At 40.6% G+C, this 16,997-nt stretch overlaps 1 protein-coding gene across 1 annotated transcript in view; it reads right to left on the reverse strand.

Annotated features, from left to right (window-relative positions):
- Window positions 1-8,646, reverse strand: part of LOC124607213 (sialin-like) — a 123,004-nt gene extending 114,358 nt beyond the window's left edge. Inside the window, exon 1 of the mRNA XM_047139483.1 lies at window positions 8,554-8,646. Coding sequence (XP_046995439.1) covers window positions 8,554-8,593 — 40 coding nt within the window. The 5' untranslated portion in view covers window positions 8,594-8,646. The remainder of the gene's footprint in view (window positions 1-8,553) is intronic.
- Window positions 8,647-16,997: the final 8,351 nt, after the last annotated feature.

Consider the following 16,997-nt stretch of genomic DNA (forward strand, 5'->3'; position numbering starts at 1 on the left):
GGTTCGTACTGTTCGGCGATAAACAGATTGTAATAATACTTAGAAACCGTATTTTTTGTGCAAACACACACTGTTTTCAGTGGAACAACACTTATTGACATTGCTGTTGTTATTGTGGTCTTCAGTCCTGAGACTGGTTTGATGCAGCTCTCCCTGCTACTCTATCCTGTGCAAGCTTCTTCATCTCCCAGTACCTACTGCAACCTACATCCTTCTTAATCTGCTTGGTGTATTCATCTCTTGGTCTCCCTCTACGATTTTTACCCTCCACGCTGCCCTCCAATACTAAATTGGTGATCCCTTGATGCCTCAGAACATGTCCTACCATCCGATCCCTTATTCTAGTCAAGTTGTGCCACAAACTTCTCTTCTCCCCAATCCTATTCAACACCTCCTCATTTGTTATGTGATCTACCCATCTAATCATCAGCATTATTCACATTAACAGACTAAAAGTGGGATAAATTGGAATGTCAATGGTGTTTGTTGCAGGATTGTAGTGCAAGTCATTTACGAGATATCGTATTTTGAAAAGTTCCCACGACGAAACTAGTACAGTATCTATGGTAGCACAAACTAGAGAACAATACAAGTGCACAACCTAGTTAAGTGGATTCTGATCAGTAACGAGATAATTAGCCATCACAGTTTGTGTTCAAAACGACCAACGACAGCGGCAATACTCGCTTCCAATCTGGTATGGAACGACTGCTGCACACGTGCCAGCATTTCAGTGGAGATGTCCGAGCAGGCTGCAGTAATAGGTCGTTGCGTATCGTTGGGTGCAGTTGGTATGTTCTTGTAGACAGCGTCATCAAGCTTAACCCACAGAAAAAAGTCTACGGGCGTCAAATCAGGGCAACTGACAGACCAAGTTATAAGTCCTCTGCGTCCAGTCCAACGATTTGTAAACAGTTTATGAGGACATGCAGTAGTATTACAGTATATTAATTTTTACTTATGGACCGTCTGACAGCAACGGAATAAAACACAATTTTAGTGCCATACGTGTTTCGCCTTTATTTTCTGCAAGGCATCATCAGTGGCCTGGAATATGTACATATGTTAGCTATTTTATTTACATTTTTGCCACTGTGGCTATAGGTTATAAACAGTTCTGGTGGTTGGTATTTCCTATGTGGTACACAGGCTCAATCAAAAAGTAAAAACACAAATAAAAAAGTAAACACAACATTTCCACAATACAAAAGAACTCACAAGCTGAAAACTTACAAAAACACTCAACGAACACACACAATGACAACACCACACAGAAAAGAACCAGATGGTACACCATGACCTACACACATAAACTAACACACAGAGTTGCAAACATCCTAAGGAGACAGGGCTTCAAAATAGCATATAAGCCTGGGCAAACCCTTCAATCACACCTAAGCAAGCCAGCTACCAAGAGGGACAAATTCCAACAATCAGGAATATATAAACTTGAATGTCAAAGTTGTGATGCAGTATACATAGGCATGGCATGCAGGAATTTTGAAACAAGATACAAAGAACATATCAGATGTTGGAAGTATGAAACAAACCATTCCACATTTGCAGAGCATTTAAAACACTACAACCATCATCCTACAAGCATGGAATAAGAAATGAAAATAATGAGAATAAGCAACCATGACAAACATCTTATACAAATGCAAGAAAACTTCCACATCCAGAAAGCCAAAGCAGAAAACAAACATGTGATAAATGAACAAACACACATCAGCACAGGCTCCCTACTACACTTAATAAAGGAAATGATAACATAAAACAAAAAAACTCTTCCCCACACCATCTGGACACACACACACACACACACACACACACACACACACACACACATACACAGCCAAAAAATAATAAAAAAATTTATATAACACCAAAATACAGACAGACACACATACACACACACACACACACACACACACACCACAAAAATTATATATCACACCAAAACACACACACACACACACACACACACACACACACAGCACAAAAAAAATTAATATCACACCAAAAAACACTCACTCACACACACGCACACACACACACACACACACACACACACACACACACACATACACAAACGCACACACAAATGCATACACGAACAGACCACAGATACTTCAATAGTTACACACATAAGTTTGACAATTTATTTATTTATTTAGCGTATGGCTCATAACATCACAGTAAAAATCACAGAAACAACACGATTTAAGAAAAAATCACATATGTATAAAACAGAGCAATAAATAACAGTTTGTGTATAAGAACACCGCCAATTGTAAATTTACACTCACAGAAGAGCAATCATAAGCAGACGTCCAGCTTAGATAATAAATAGTCGATTGCCTCTTGGGTCGCCATTAGGAAATCCCGTGGGTCACCCTCGTATGCCCTTAGTGGGCATTCCTGCACGATGTGTTTGACCGTCTGTCTCTCAGCGCCACAGTCGCAAGCGGCCGAAGGAAGTTTACCCCATCTGTGTAAGGAGTCGGCGCATCTCCCACAGTTGGTTCTGATGCGATTAAGAGTTGACCAAACTTTGCGAGGGCAATCAAATCCTTTTGGTTTACTAAAGATGCATGGCATACTGTGGCAGTTTACTGCTGTTCTGCTCTCCCATTCCTCTTTCCATCGATCATTTATTTTAAAGTTGGTTTGGTGCAGAGCCTGTGCGGTCTTTAGTGGAGGATGCGTAGACCAGAGTCGGTTTCCTTGGATGTCGTGAGTATCTTCATGGATTTTTAATTGAGGGTTGGTCATGATTTTTTGAAATTCACTAACCAGAGCATGTTTACGGCGCAGATTAGGAGAGGCTATGTTACCGAGAACGGGCAGCCACACTGTAGGAGTTGGCCTGATTGTGCCTGATGTAATACGCATTGTTGCATTAAGTTGGCTATCTACCATGTGTGTGTGTTTGCTGTTGAGCCACACTGGGGCACAGTATTCTGCCACTGGATACACCAAGTGAGGATGTTCTTAAGGTAGATGCTGTGGAGCCCCAAGTGGTGCCACAGAGCTTCTGCAATATGTTGTTGCGTGTTTTAAGTTTCGGTGCAGTTTTCGTCAGGTGTTCTTTGAATGTTAGTGTCCTATCTAGGGTAACCCCAAGATACTTTGGGTGTTTGTTGTGATTTAGTAATTTCCCGTCTTGATAGACTTGTAGTTCTCTGTTGGCCATTTTGTTGTTCAAATGGAAGGCAGATACTTCCGTCTTTGTAGCACTAGGTTGTAGCCTCCATTTTCTAAAGTACTCGCTGAGAATCTCTAGGTCACTCGCAAGGATATCTTCGGCAGTGTCTATATTTCTGTGGGCTGTTGCTAGAGCCCAGTCGTCAGCATAACCGAATTTGCGCGATCTGGTTGCAGGCATGTCAGCGATGTAAAGGCTAAAAAGAAGGGGCGCAAGGACAGAGCCTTGTGGGAGTCCATTATTGAGTTTCATCTGTTTACTTCTCTCGTTCCCCATTATTACTTGGAAGGTTCTATTTGACAACATATCATCAATGAGGTTGGTTATCTTCTTGCAGGGGACGGCACAGATTAATTTGTACATGAGCCCCTGTTTCCAAACTGTATCATAGGCTGCTGTTAGGTCTATGAGTGCTGCAGCTACTTTATGTTTCTTCTGGAACCCCGCCTCTATATATGTTGTCAGTGATAGGACTTGATCTGTACAGCAGCGATATGGACGGAATCCTGCTTGTTCGATAGGGATTTTTTTGAGTATAGTCTATCCTATTCTGTTGAGGAGCAGTCTTTCTAGTAATTTATAGACCATATTGAGAAGGGCAATGGGGCAGTAACTCTCTGGTCTATCGCCTGGTTTACCAGGTTTCAGGACTGCGATGACCTTTGCTCGTTTAAGTGAGGGAGGAATGTTACCCACTTGGAGAATGTCCGTAAAGAACTTAGCCAACCATTGTTTTGTGTAGGCTTCGACATGTATGAGGAACTCAGGGTGGATACCATCGAAACCCGGAGCTTTGCCTGATTTAACCTTCTTCAGGGCATTGGTAACCTCCTCGATGCTAATATCTGATGAATATTCTGAGTCCATTGCAAGGGTCCTTTTTAATGTTTTTAAGTCTTTCTTCACTTTTGTTGTGTGCTTTCTATTTCGTGGGGCTCTAGACACAGAATAACATCCGATCTTTGGCAAAAGCATTTGACAGTCGGCAACAGAAACCAAAAATTGCATTAAAACAAGCGTTCAGTGCATAGTGCTGTGGAATGAGGAAAAAACCGCAAATTGGCGTTCATAAGAAGAAGAACAACACCAAAAATGCAACAGGAGCGTAATATGTAAGAAATTGTCCACGCAACCTGTAAGTACAGTTCAAAACATTACTACTTAATAGGAAATACCAACCACCAGAACTGTTTATAGCCTATGGGCATAGTGACAAAAATGTAAATAAAATAGCTAACATATGTACATATTCCAGGCCACTGATGATGCCTTGCAAAAAATAAAGGCGAAACGCCTATGGCACTAAAATTGTGTTTTATTCAGTTGCTGTCAGACGGTCCGTAAGTAAAAATTATCAATATACCGTAATATTACACGCAACTGAGGAAGACAGGACTACAAAAGTTGAAGACATGCAGTAGTACTTCGTGCACTATGGACTGGACAGCCATCGTGTTGGTATTGTAAGTAGGCTGTTTAGCTTTTTTTATTGGTAACGCCACCTCTGTATGAAAATCACTGGCTGTGCTGTGTGCAGTCTGTGGCTGCTTTGCATTGTTGTAATACTCGCCATTGTAGTGTTGGGCAGCGGCAGCTGGATGTGAACAGCGCGTAGCGTTGCGCAGTTGGAGGTGAGCCGCCAGCAGTGGTGGATGTGGGGAGAGAGATGGCGGAGTTTTGAAATTTGTCATGAACTGCTATATTTATATATGATGATATCAAGGTAAATACATTGTTTGTTCTCTATTAATATCTTTCATTTGCTAACTATCCCTATCAGTAGTTAGTGCCTTCCATAGTTTGAATCTTTTATTTAGCTGGCAGTAGTGGCGCTCGCTGTATTGCAGTAGCTTGAGCAGCGAAGATTTTTGTGAGGTAAGTGATTTGTGAAAGGTATAGTTTAATGTTAGTCAGGGCCATTCTTTTGTAGGGAATTTTGAAAGTCAGATTGCGTTGCGCCAACAAAATATTGTGTGTCAGGTTAAGCACAGTCTTGTATAAATTTTTCTAAGGGGACGTTTCAGTATCACAGGTTCCTCCTAGTCTGCAGAGGAACGTCTTCTACCATCCATCAAAGATGGTCTTTTAGGACGCTGCGGTGCTTGTGCGCCTTCTGTGTTCCGCCTATGAAACACGGACCAATGAGCTGATGGTTCACTATCCCACACCACATGTTTTCACTCCATGGACACTGACCTTCCACCTGAAGAAACCAACGGGGACCGTCAACAGACCAATAGAGTTTGTTTCAGCAGTTTACCTGGCCATGATTGGTAAATGGGGCTTCATCAGTAAACAAGAATATGGGTACATGATACATCTGGAGTAACCTGTCTTAATGCCCATGTACAAAAGCAAACACAGTTCTCATAATCATTTCCATGCAGCTCCTGATGGGAGAAATGTGACAGGACTGGAACCTAGGTCGATGGAGGATGCGTAGGACATTTGCGTGACATGCAACTTCCTCTTGAGATTGCGCGGGAGCTAACGTGCGTATCAACTGCTACAGAAGCTTGAAAATTAATTTCCCCCTGTTCTGTCGTTACTTGTTTCCTTCTGCTATGTTGCCTAGATGTTGCACTAGCAGCTTCACGTAACTGGCTGAGGAAGTTGATAAATGATGCACTATATGTTTGACGTCTGTTGGCATATGTTGCCGCATATGCCGTACAGGATCGAACTGCATTATTTCAACACACTCCATGCACCTTGGGCATGTCGGTTTTTTCTGCGCTGGTGAATCCTGCCGCTGGACTGTCACACACTAACTGACTAGTAAGTAGCGGTGCGCTAAAGGAACACACAACCATATTGTAAGCAAATATAACAACATCATACCTAGCAAATACGCAGATTGAATGACACAAACAAGTGTCGGTGTGAAAACTTTTCAAAATATAATAACTCGTAAATGATTTGCATTAGACTCCTGAAACAGATACCACTGACATTGTAATTTGCCCTACTTTTAGTGCGTTAATGTTATTAGTGATGGTTCCATTTCAAAAGTGTATATTTCCACAAAAAATATTTTTTAAGTTTTATTGCAATCTTTTCATTGGCTGACAGTACGAATCCCTGACTACCAATCCATTCTATGAAAACCACACATCAATAGCACTTTCCATTTCTGCAGTCTTTGTGGTGCAAGTTTTAGGTGATTCACTCTGTGTAAAATATCTTCGAGCACATACCCACAAAGCAGATACTATTCTCGTTGTTTACGATATACATTTTGTAATCAAGCCTAAATCAGTAACTTAAAAACATGAAATATAAATACTGTTTGCTTGAAAATTAATAACTGGTTCAGTGTAAATGTACTGTCACTAGTTTTTGATAAAACAAAATACACAGGACTCCAAAAATCCTGACCATGCCTTCAGAAATAATGCATGCAGTAAACGAAACAGACTATTCTAAATTTTTAGGTGATAAAATTGATGAAAATGTGAACTGGAAGTCACTTGTTACAGATATTCGTAAATGTCTGCAACTTTTGCGTTACGGATAGCAAAGTTTGGAGACGAAAATGTTGAACTGGTGTTCCCATTTTTATTCACTAATTATGGCACGATATTCTGGGGTAACTCGTCATGGAGGAGAAAAGTGTTTGTTGCACTGAAGCGTGCAATCAGAATAATACTTAATATCAACTCTACAGCTTTTTGTTGACGTCTCTTTAACCAGTTGCGAATATTGACAGCCGACTAAAATTACAGTTACTTCCTCATGAAGTTTGTTGTGAATAGTGATTTTTAGTTTGAAAACAACAGTAACATTCATAAACATAAGGCTAAAAGGAGAAATAATTTACACTATGCATCATTCATCCTTAGATCCTTAGTGTGGCACCGGAACGCGTGAGATACTCAGCCACAAAAAATTTTCATTCGAAGTATAATTCGAAGTAGAATTCGGACAAATTTCTAAAAACGTAGTAGTTAGATCGTGTGTGTGTGTGTGTGTGGGTGGGTGTGGGTGTGTGTGTGCGCGCATTTTATGGAGAAGGAGAGAGAGAGAGAGAGAGAGAGAGAGAGGGAGGGAGATACAGAGAGAGAGAGAGAGAGAGAGAGAGACTAAACAGAGTTAACTATAAGCCACTGTATGCATGGAAAAAACACTTAAGTAATCATGTAAACGGTCACCATGTTACAATATTTTATGCTGAGATGGTGTGCTATATCCGCAAAGCTGATGTGTTCCATATCGCAGTGAGAGGACGCAGTTATGATCCACAGAACATGCAAGTAATTAATGAATTAGATGTAGACATAGATGTAGATGTAAATGTGATACTGACAGGCGTCAACAGCGAAAACAGGGCAATTGATGGCACTATCTACAGGCTCGTATTATAATAACGCCACGTTTTACTATTGTACAGAATTATTCCGTTAGGATATACAGACGTGCAGGTTTGTCGGCGGAGGTTAAATGAATTAGTCTGAGATAAATACGTACGATATTCATGGTAAAGACATGAAAACAGAGTACAAACTTCAGTTTTTCAGAAAAAAATCTTATCTTTTCGAGATTAGTTAACCAATCGACATCCCCTTTTGCGTCTCAGATAAATTTCTTTGTTTACTTACGACAACAGTAAGATAAATACAAACCTTCAACACCTGCTTGCCAGTGTACATCTCGTGACGCACGCCGACGATTATGAGTTCAGACACATTTACGTGGAGGTCATTATAATATGATACAACAATGTAAAAACGCTCACAATATGGCATCCGTAACAGTATTTGGGCCCCATTCGTATCTTTCTGTTTTTTGGTAGCGTAGATCATGTGGCACTGCAGGATTTCACACTCTTTCACTTTCTACTTCCATCATAATCATCATCATTATCATCACCTGTACAAGACTGTCAACGATCGTGCGAGAGCCACAGACATGATGACAAGTTGGACACGTGTCAGACAACGATGTGAACCAAGAATGTATGCAGGATCTGAGGTATGATTGGGGTAGGGGGGCGAATCATGTTACTATGGTCCGCCCCACGAGATGTCCACTGCCCACGGTCAGAGTGTCGAGGGCAGGGTAAGAAGGAAGTGCCTTGTGCGCTTGTGCATTATCAATAGCGACCTTCTGGCGGCAAATGTTAGCCGTCTCGTTGTTAGTTTTGTAAACTTCATGATGATTTCATGGAAACGATCAGGAAATTGCAAGAAAGAACGCAATTGATTAATGAAGAGATTTGGAGATGTTAAGAAAGCAAAAACAGTCAGGGCAAGTAACGAGCCTAAACGTACTGTTTAAACGTGAGAAGAAAAGAAGGAGATTATAAAAAAACCTGTGACATAAACACGATGTAAACAATGGCTCACCCGCACTGTCCTGCGGCGCCGCCGTCACAGCTGTTGTCATTCTGTTTCTGAAGTATACCACCCGACTGCTGGAGGCCTGTTCGCGACTCGCGCTTTCGCCACCGACTCCACGGTTCTGCGCTAGTGTGCCAGTTTTTATTCACTCCGGAGCTTCCACAAGAAAATGCGAAGAGTGGTGAAGAAGAATGAGGAGAGACGTATTGTAACAGAAGCTGAGACGCTCAAGAAATCACCCAGATTCCTCTGTCACAAACTTGTGTTATGTAACAGCCACATTACATCATTTTACATGTGAACTTGACTGCTTGCTAGGCCGTATGAATCTCCTGTCCTGCTGGAGGCGAAGCTTAATGCGTACTAAGCACAGCGCAAACAACTTTTCACGTCTGGTGGCTCACGTGCCATAGGAGAGGAGCGCGCAGCTACACCTGCTAAACCCTGCTCGCACGTTTCACTTATCGTTACCACAGAAAGCGAAACATCGGAGCGGAGATTTTGCTTCACGTCGACAGCTACTTGTACACATCAAAATAAAGCATAATGTGAGAAACACGTGTCTCATACCCGTTGCTGCTTCCGAACTTGTACTACCATGCTTATTTAAGGATAATTTACGTGTATTTACATACTCCACAAGTCACTGTACAGTGCATGGCAGAGGGTATTAAATGCCAATATTACGAGAAGTAATAGCCCGTATGCAAGTATATGTGTCCTAGTTGTGTTATCTCCTCACATGATTCCTAGACGATATATACATTCAGAGCAGCTTACCGGTCGCAGAATCTTCTTCGACAATAGGTTGTATAAATTTACCCAACAGAGTTTGATAAATCAAGAATCTAAAAATCATCACGTTGCAAGCTCTGTTACTCTCGGTGTAATGATCAGAAATAAAAGGTGTATGATGAGACACTGTCGACGGGTTTACCCTTTGACAAGGCTTGCATACAGCCAAGAGTTTGCAAATGCACTTCTGCAACTGAAAAAAGTATAATTCACGAAGTTCTTGAAAATAGTTCATTGCACCAACAAGGAATAGCTCAAATGAATGTGACAACTCACTTTGTAGAGTAATTCTTCAGAAATGCAAACAACCCACTGTAAATTGTCTCCATTTCTTTTCTTAAACAAAATATCATCTATGTCTTCGTAAAACTTCCTAACTGCAATCTTGCTTGGATCTCTCCACTTCCCCTTCACTTCCTTCCATGATAGATCCCTGTCTCAATATTCTCAACTGAATTCGTAATGAAATGATTAAATGCTACGTTCTGCATGTACACGAGACTGAAAGTGTTTTCCTTAAGATTACCCTTGGTCCCATAATTCAGCCCTAGAGGAGATCTCGAAAGAGCCTCACCATCGATGTTATCTTTTCCAGGGCTGTAAACTATCATATAGTTGATCTCTTATACACAAAGTGCACACCTGGCTAAGCGACCGCCAGTCGGCTTCACACTCACTGAAAATTCTAATAATCTGTGATTAGTATACGCTTTGATTGTCTGACCTAACAAATAACACCTAAATTTCATAAAACCCCACATAAGAGCTAGAGCTTCAAGCTAGTGACCAAATAGTTGTGTTTACACTTCGTGAGCACCTGTCTCGCAAAAGCAACAGCATGACGCTTCATCACGTCATCTACCTCAAATCCTTGGAATAGCTCTGCACCAAGGTCCATCTTAGATGTCACGAGAGAGGAGCTTCCAAAAAAAAAAAAAAAAAAAAAAAAAAAAACAACCTTTTTCACGTCCTCAAATTCTGACTGTGTTTTGACATCCCAATTTCAAGGAGTTTTCTTACCCATCAATGCACACAGTCATGGCACAACCAAAATATTTAAACTCACAAGGCCGACCTCATCTTTTGACTGACTGAGACCACCGACAATTGGAGAGGGTCGTAATGTGTAATAGGCGACATCTGTCCAAACCATCACACAGGGAATTCCAAATTGCATCAGGATCCACTACAAGTACTATGACAGTTAGGCGGGAGGTGAGAAAACTTAGATTTCATGGTCGAGTGATTGCTCATAAGCCACACATCACGCCGATAAGTGCCAAACGACGCCTCTCTTAGTGTAAGGAGCGTAAACATCGGACGATTGAACAGTGGAAAAACATTGTGTGGAGTGACGAATCACGGTACACAATGTGGCGACGCAATGGCAGGGTATGATTATGGTGAATGCCCGGTGAACGTCATCTGCCAGCGTGTATAGTGCCAACAGTAGAATTCGGAGGCGGTGGTGTTATGGTGTGGTCGTGTTTTTCTTGTAGGGGGCATGCACCCCCTGTTGTTTTGCGTGGCACTATCACAGCACAGACCTACATTGAAGTTTTAAGCACCTTCTTGCTTCCCACTGTTGAAGAGCAATTTGGGGATGTTGATCGCATCGTTCAACACGATCGAGCACCTGTTCATAATGCACGGCCTGTGGCGGAGTGGTTACACGACAATATCGTCCCTGTAATGGACTGGCCTGCACGGAGTACTGACCCGAATCCTATAGAACACCTTTGGGATGTTTTGTCACGTCGAATTCGTGCCAGGCCTCACCGACCGACATCGATACCTCTCCTCAGTGCAACACTCCGTGAAGAATGGGCTGCCATTCCCCAAGAAACACTCCATCACCTGAATGACCATATGCCTGCGAGAGTGGAAGCTGTCATCAAGGCTAAGGGTGGGCCAACACCATACTGAATTCCACCATGTGTCCGGATACTTTCAATCATATAATGTGAGATCAAAGGAGACAGAAGGGACAGACGACATTACATCGGAATTTCTTAAATTATTTGGCGAAGTGGCATTAAAACGGCCATTTACGGTGGGTGGTGTATAGAATGTATGAGACTGGTGACAAACCATCAGACTTTCAGAAAATCAACATTCACCCAATTCCGCAGTTTGCAAGAGCCACGAAGTGCGAAAATTAGCCCACAATCAGCTAAACAGCTCACGCAGCCAAGTTGCTGATAAGAATAATATACAGAAGAATGAAATAAAATTGAGAATGCGTTAAAAGACGATCATTTGGCCTTAAGAAATTTAAAGAACCAGAGAGGCAGCTCTGGCGTTGCCGTTGATAATGGAAGCAAGACTGAAAACATATCAAGACACGCTCATAGGCTCCGTCGAACTGGAAAAAGCATTCGACAGTGAAAAAGCTACAAGATGTTCGAAATTGTGAGAAAAATAAGTGCAATCTATCGGGAAAGACGGGTAATATAAAGTATGTGCAAGAACCAACACGAGACAATAAGAATAGAAGACTGAGAATAAATTACTTGAATTGAAAAAGTTTTAATACAGAGATACAGTCTTTTGCCTCTATTGTTCAATCTATACATCGAGGGAGCAATGATGTAAAGAAAAGAAAATTTCAAGACTGGGTTTAAAATTCAAGGTGAAAAGATATTAGTAATATCAATGACAAGATTCACAATAGCATAGCTATCCTCAGTGATAGTGAAGAGGAATTACAGGATCTGTTGAATATAGACTGAGAGTAAATCGAAGAAAGCCGAAAGTAATGAGAAGTAGTGGAAATTAGAATAGCGAGAAACTTAACATCAGAATTGGTGACGACGAAGTAGACCAAGTTAAGGAAGTCTGCTACCTAGGCAGCAAAATAATCCATGACGAACGGGCTGTTGTTGTTGTTGTGGTCTTCAGTCCAAAGGCTGGTTTGATGCAGCTCTCCATGAAACTCTATCCTGTGCAAACCTCTTAATCTCTGAGTAACTAATGCATCCTACATCCCTCTGAATCCGCTTAGTGCATTCATCTCTTGGTCTCCCTCTACGATTTTTAGCCTCCATGCTTCCCTCCAGTACTAAGTGGTGATCCCTTGATGCCTCAGAATGTGTCCTACCAACCAACCCCTTCATTTAATTAGGTTTCACTACAAATTTCTCTTCTCCTCAATTCTATTCAGTACCTCCTCATTAGTTACGTGATCCACCCTTTTAGTTTTCAGTATTCTTCTGTAGCACCACATTTCAATAGCTTCTATTCTTTTCTTGTCTAAACTGTTTATAGTCGAAGTTTCACTTCCATACGTGGCTACACTCCAGATAAATACTTTTAGAAAGGGCTTCCTGACGCGTACATCTAAACTGGATATTAACAAATTTCACTTCTTCAGAAACGCTTTTCTTGCCATTGCCTGTTTACATTTTATATCCTCTCTACTTCGACCATCATCAGTTATTTTGCTTCCCAAATAGCAAATCTGATTTACTAATCTAATTCCCTCACCATCACCTGATTTAATTCGACTATATTCCCATTATCTCCGTTTTGCTTTTGTTGATGTTCATCTTTCAAGATACTGTCCATTTCGTTCAACTGCTCTTCCAAGTACTTTACTGTCTCTGACAGAATTGCAATGTCATCGGAAAACCTCAAAGTTTTTATTTCTTTCTCCTGAACTTTAATTCCTGCTCAAAATTTTTCTTTTGTTTCCTTTGCTGCTTGCTTATACAGAGTGAATAACACTGGGGATAGGCTACAGTCCTGTCTCACTCCCTTCTCGACCATGGCTTCCGTTTCGTGCACCTCGACTCTTAGGACTGGTTTTCCATCTCAGCCCTTGATATTCACACAGGTGGTTCTCTTTTCTTCAAAGGTCTTTTCAATTTTCCTGTAGGCAGTACCTATCTTACCCCAAGTGACATATGCATATACATCCCTACATTTATCCTCTAGTCATTCCTGCTTAGTCAATTTGCACTTCCTGTCAATTTCATTTTTAGACGTTTGTATTCCTATTCGCCTGCTTCATTTACCGCATTTTTTTTTATATTTTCTCTTTTCATCGATTAAATTCAATACCTCTTGCGTTTCCAAAGGATTTCTACTAGCCCTCAACTTTTTACCTGCTTGGTCATCTGCTGCCTTCTCTATTTCGTCTCTCAAAGCTACCCATTTTTCTTCTACTGTATTCCTTCCTCCTGTTCTTGTCAATCTTTCTACAACACACTCTCTAAAACCCTCTACAGCCTCTGGTATTTTCAGTTTATCCAGGTCCCATCTCCTTAAATTCCTGCCTTTTTGCAGTTTCTTCTCTAGTTTTAATCTGCAATTCATAACCAATAAATTGTGGTGAGAGTCCGCATCTGCCCATGTAAATGTCTTACCATTTAAAATCTGGTTCCTAAATCTCTGTCTCACCACTACATAGTCAATCTGAAACCTTCCTGTGTCTCCACGTCTCTTCCACGTATACAGCCTTCTCTCATGGTTCTTAAACCAAATGTTAGCGATGACTAAATTAAGCTCTTTTCAAAATTCTACCAGGTGGCTTCCTCTTTCATTCCTTTCCCCAAGTCCATATTCACTTACTACTTTTCCTTCTCTTCCTTTTCCTACTATTCCAGTCCCCATGACTATTAAATTTTCGGTTCCCTTAACTACCAGAATAATTTCTTATATCTCATCATACATTTCCTCAATCTCCTCCTCATCTGTAGAGCTAGATCGCATATAAACTTGTTTTACTATAGTGGATGTGGGCTTCGTGCCTATCTTGGCTACACGATAGACAAACGGAGTTAGAACGACGTAAAACGCAGATTAGCACTGGCAAAAATTGCGTTCCTGGCTTAGAGAAGTCTAGTAGCATCGAAAATAAGCCTTATTTTGAAGAAAAAATTTCTGGGAATATGTGTTCGGAGCACAGAATTGTATGGTAGTGAAAATAGAGTGTAGGAAAAAAATGGTTCAAATGGCTCTGAGCACTATGGGACTTAACATCTATGGTCTTCAGTCCCCTAGAACTTAGAACTACTTAAATCTAACTAACCTAAGGACACCACACACATCCATGCCCGAGGCAGGATTCGAACCTGCGACCGTAGCAGTCGCGCGGTTCCGAACTGAGCGCCTAGAACCGCGAGACCACCGCGGCCGGCCAGAGTGTAGGAAAACTGGAACAGAAGATAATTGAAGCAGTTTGAGATGTGATACTACTGAGGAATGTTGAACATTAGGCGGAATTAGGTGCTCCACAGATTTAGTGTGGAAAGGAGTATATGGAAAACACTGACAAAAAGAAGGCACAGTTAGAATTTTTCTAAAATTTGCTGGAAGATTACCGTTAAAACGTTTGATAAATGCAGCCAAATTCACATTCAACTTGAGGGGTAACTCATGACAATTTTAGTAAAAGCCATAACTTAAGAATGTTGTGAATTTCCGACATGGAAACTTGGGTTTAAGTCAATGGAAGATCAGACCTCAACACCATGAATTTTTTTGTAAAGGTACATATAATGTCAATGGTTTATCAGTTCCTGGTCCAATAACATTATTAATCTGTTTGGATCCCAGTAGAATCTACTTTCTTTGACATCATTTAGAACAGATTATTGTATGAATCAGCAGGAGGTTCAATCACAGCTTTCTGCAACATCTTCTCCATTTCTGCATTAGTTCTCTCCTTATAAATCACTGGTGTAGGAAACGGCCTGACACAGAACTTCTTATGACCATTAACTTTAAACTGGCATGAAAATTCCTTAGTGGCACCAAGGTCTTCGGAAAACACTGAAGAATCACATTACAGTACACCAAAAAAATTTCCTCTCACTACATTATCTGTCTCCTCATCACTGTCAACTCAGTTTCATATTTCTTGCATAGTAGAAACAATTCATTGACAATCCAACGATAGAATTACACTAACAGTAACTCACAACGATCTTCGATTCAGAAGGTAGCTCAGATTTGGGGAGAAATTTAAAAGAACAGTTTGAATTCTTCTCGCTAACCGCGTACTCATCGAGAGATCAGCTTCAACATAGGCTCAATATGCCTCAGTGTCACCTCACTGCAAACATCACTGCTTAGGACATAGACAAAAAATCAATCTCTAAAATAGCTTCCATCGCCAGCCTTGGCACAACCATAAAATTCGCAAAAGCCTTATTACCTAGACACAGAAATTCAATACGTCTCCTTTCACCTCTACACTCTTCCAATGATTGTCCTTTCGCCTCAATTCACTGTAAAGGAAAAAATAGGTTGTGAATCTACACCTTTACATCTCTGAATGTCAACTCACTCAACACGGGCACCTAGATACAATTATCGAGTAAACAAGTCAAAAAATCAATGGATTAACATCTATCCAAAGCGCTGGAATCAACAAAAATTTGAATTTTTCTACCTCTCATTGAGCAATAGTTCCATCACATCTTCAAAATGAAACGTAATCACCTGTCCATAGCATTTGTCTGTCACATTTACAGACAAAAATTGGCTGTAGACAGCAATTGTCAGTCAAATGTTTGTGGTCTCTCTGCTAACGCATTATTCCATGGATCAAATGATTTCACCTTCACAGTATGTAGACACAAATCTCTATCATTCCACTGACCACTTCTTTAATTTCTGTATTATGACCAAAGCGCCTACCACTACAACCTACTCTGTCTCTTCTGAAACTGTTACTTCCATTGTGTTCCGATACTTCATCCTGATGCCTCATTCTGCAATTTCCATATCTATTACGATGCGAATTAAACTGCCCACGATTGTAGTTCTTACTCCTCTGTGGCCTTAGATCAGAATATGAGAACTGATTCTCTTTCTGACCCCAGTCATTCTTTCCGCTACTTTCATAGTCTAGGTCTCGTAGCAAACTTTGCAAACATTCTAAATAATCTTTGAAAACCTTCTAATTCACCTTTAACACAACCAGCAACTATAATTTTACGTGAGTATGAGACAAATGTGAATCAACTCAGAAGGACTCTACAGAAACCGGAGTTTTAACAACACTTGTTCAAAAAATCGCACAGGGTTGCTAAATCAGAATGATTAAAATTTTCCCTCATCAGAATACAATGTTTGACTCTGTCTTGTGCTGCCTTACTACCTCAGAATCATATGAAGAAAAGAACAATAGCGTCAACTCCTCATAAGATTGATAATTCCTAAGCAAGGCAGACATGGACACAAAAAGCTCACCTTCCAAGCAGCCACACACTAAATCTATCTTATGACCAAGAGGCCAAGTTGGTGGCAGTGTAACATCAAATTAATCGAACCTAGTGCGAGAATGAATACCATTTGATGTTTTTCTGAGCACTTGAAACTTTTTAACAGACAAGATATGATTGCAGTCAGAGCTAGACATGCCACCAAGATTTACATTTTCACAATTAAAATGACCATTCCAATTAATTCCCTGCCTTCCACTGTGAGATGCAGGATCTGGCACTTCTTCATGCCAGAATCCATATAATCAACTCTTCCCTTAACTGTATTACTAAGTACATTGGGGAGAGATAGTGACAGACTTGCACTGAATTTTTGTAAATCCATATGTATGTAATTTTTTGTTTAATCTCACTTATGTAAACACTTATGTATTGGGATCCAACATGCTTTAAATAATTTTTACAGAATTTTTAGTAAAATTT

The sequence above is a fragment of the Schistocerca americana genome, chromosome 3, assembly GCF_021461395.2.
Source record: "Schistocerca americana isolate TAMUIC-IGC-003095 chromosome 3, iqSchAmer2.1, whole genome shotgun sequence".
NCBI lineage: Eukaryota > Metazoa > Arthropoda > Insecta > Orthoptera > Acrididae > Schistocerca > Schistocerca americana.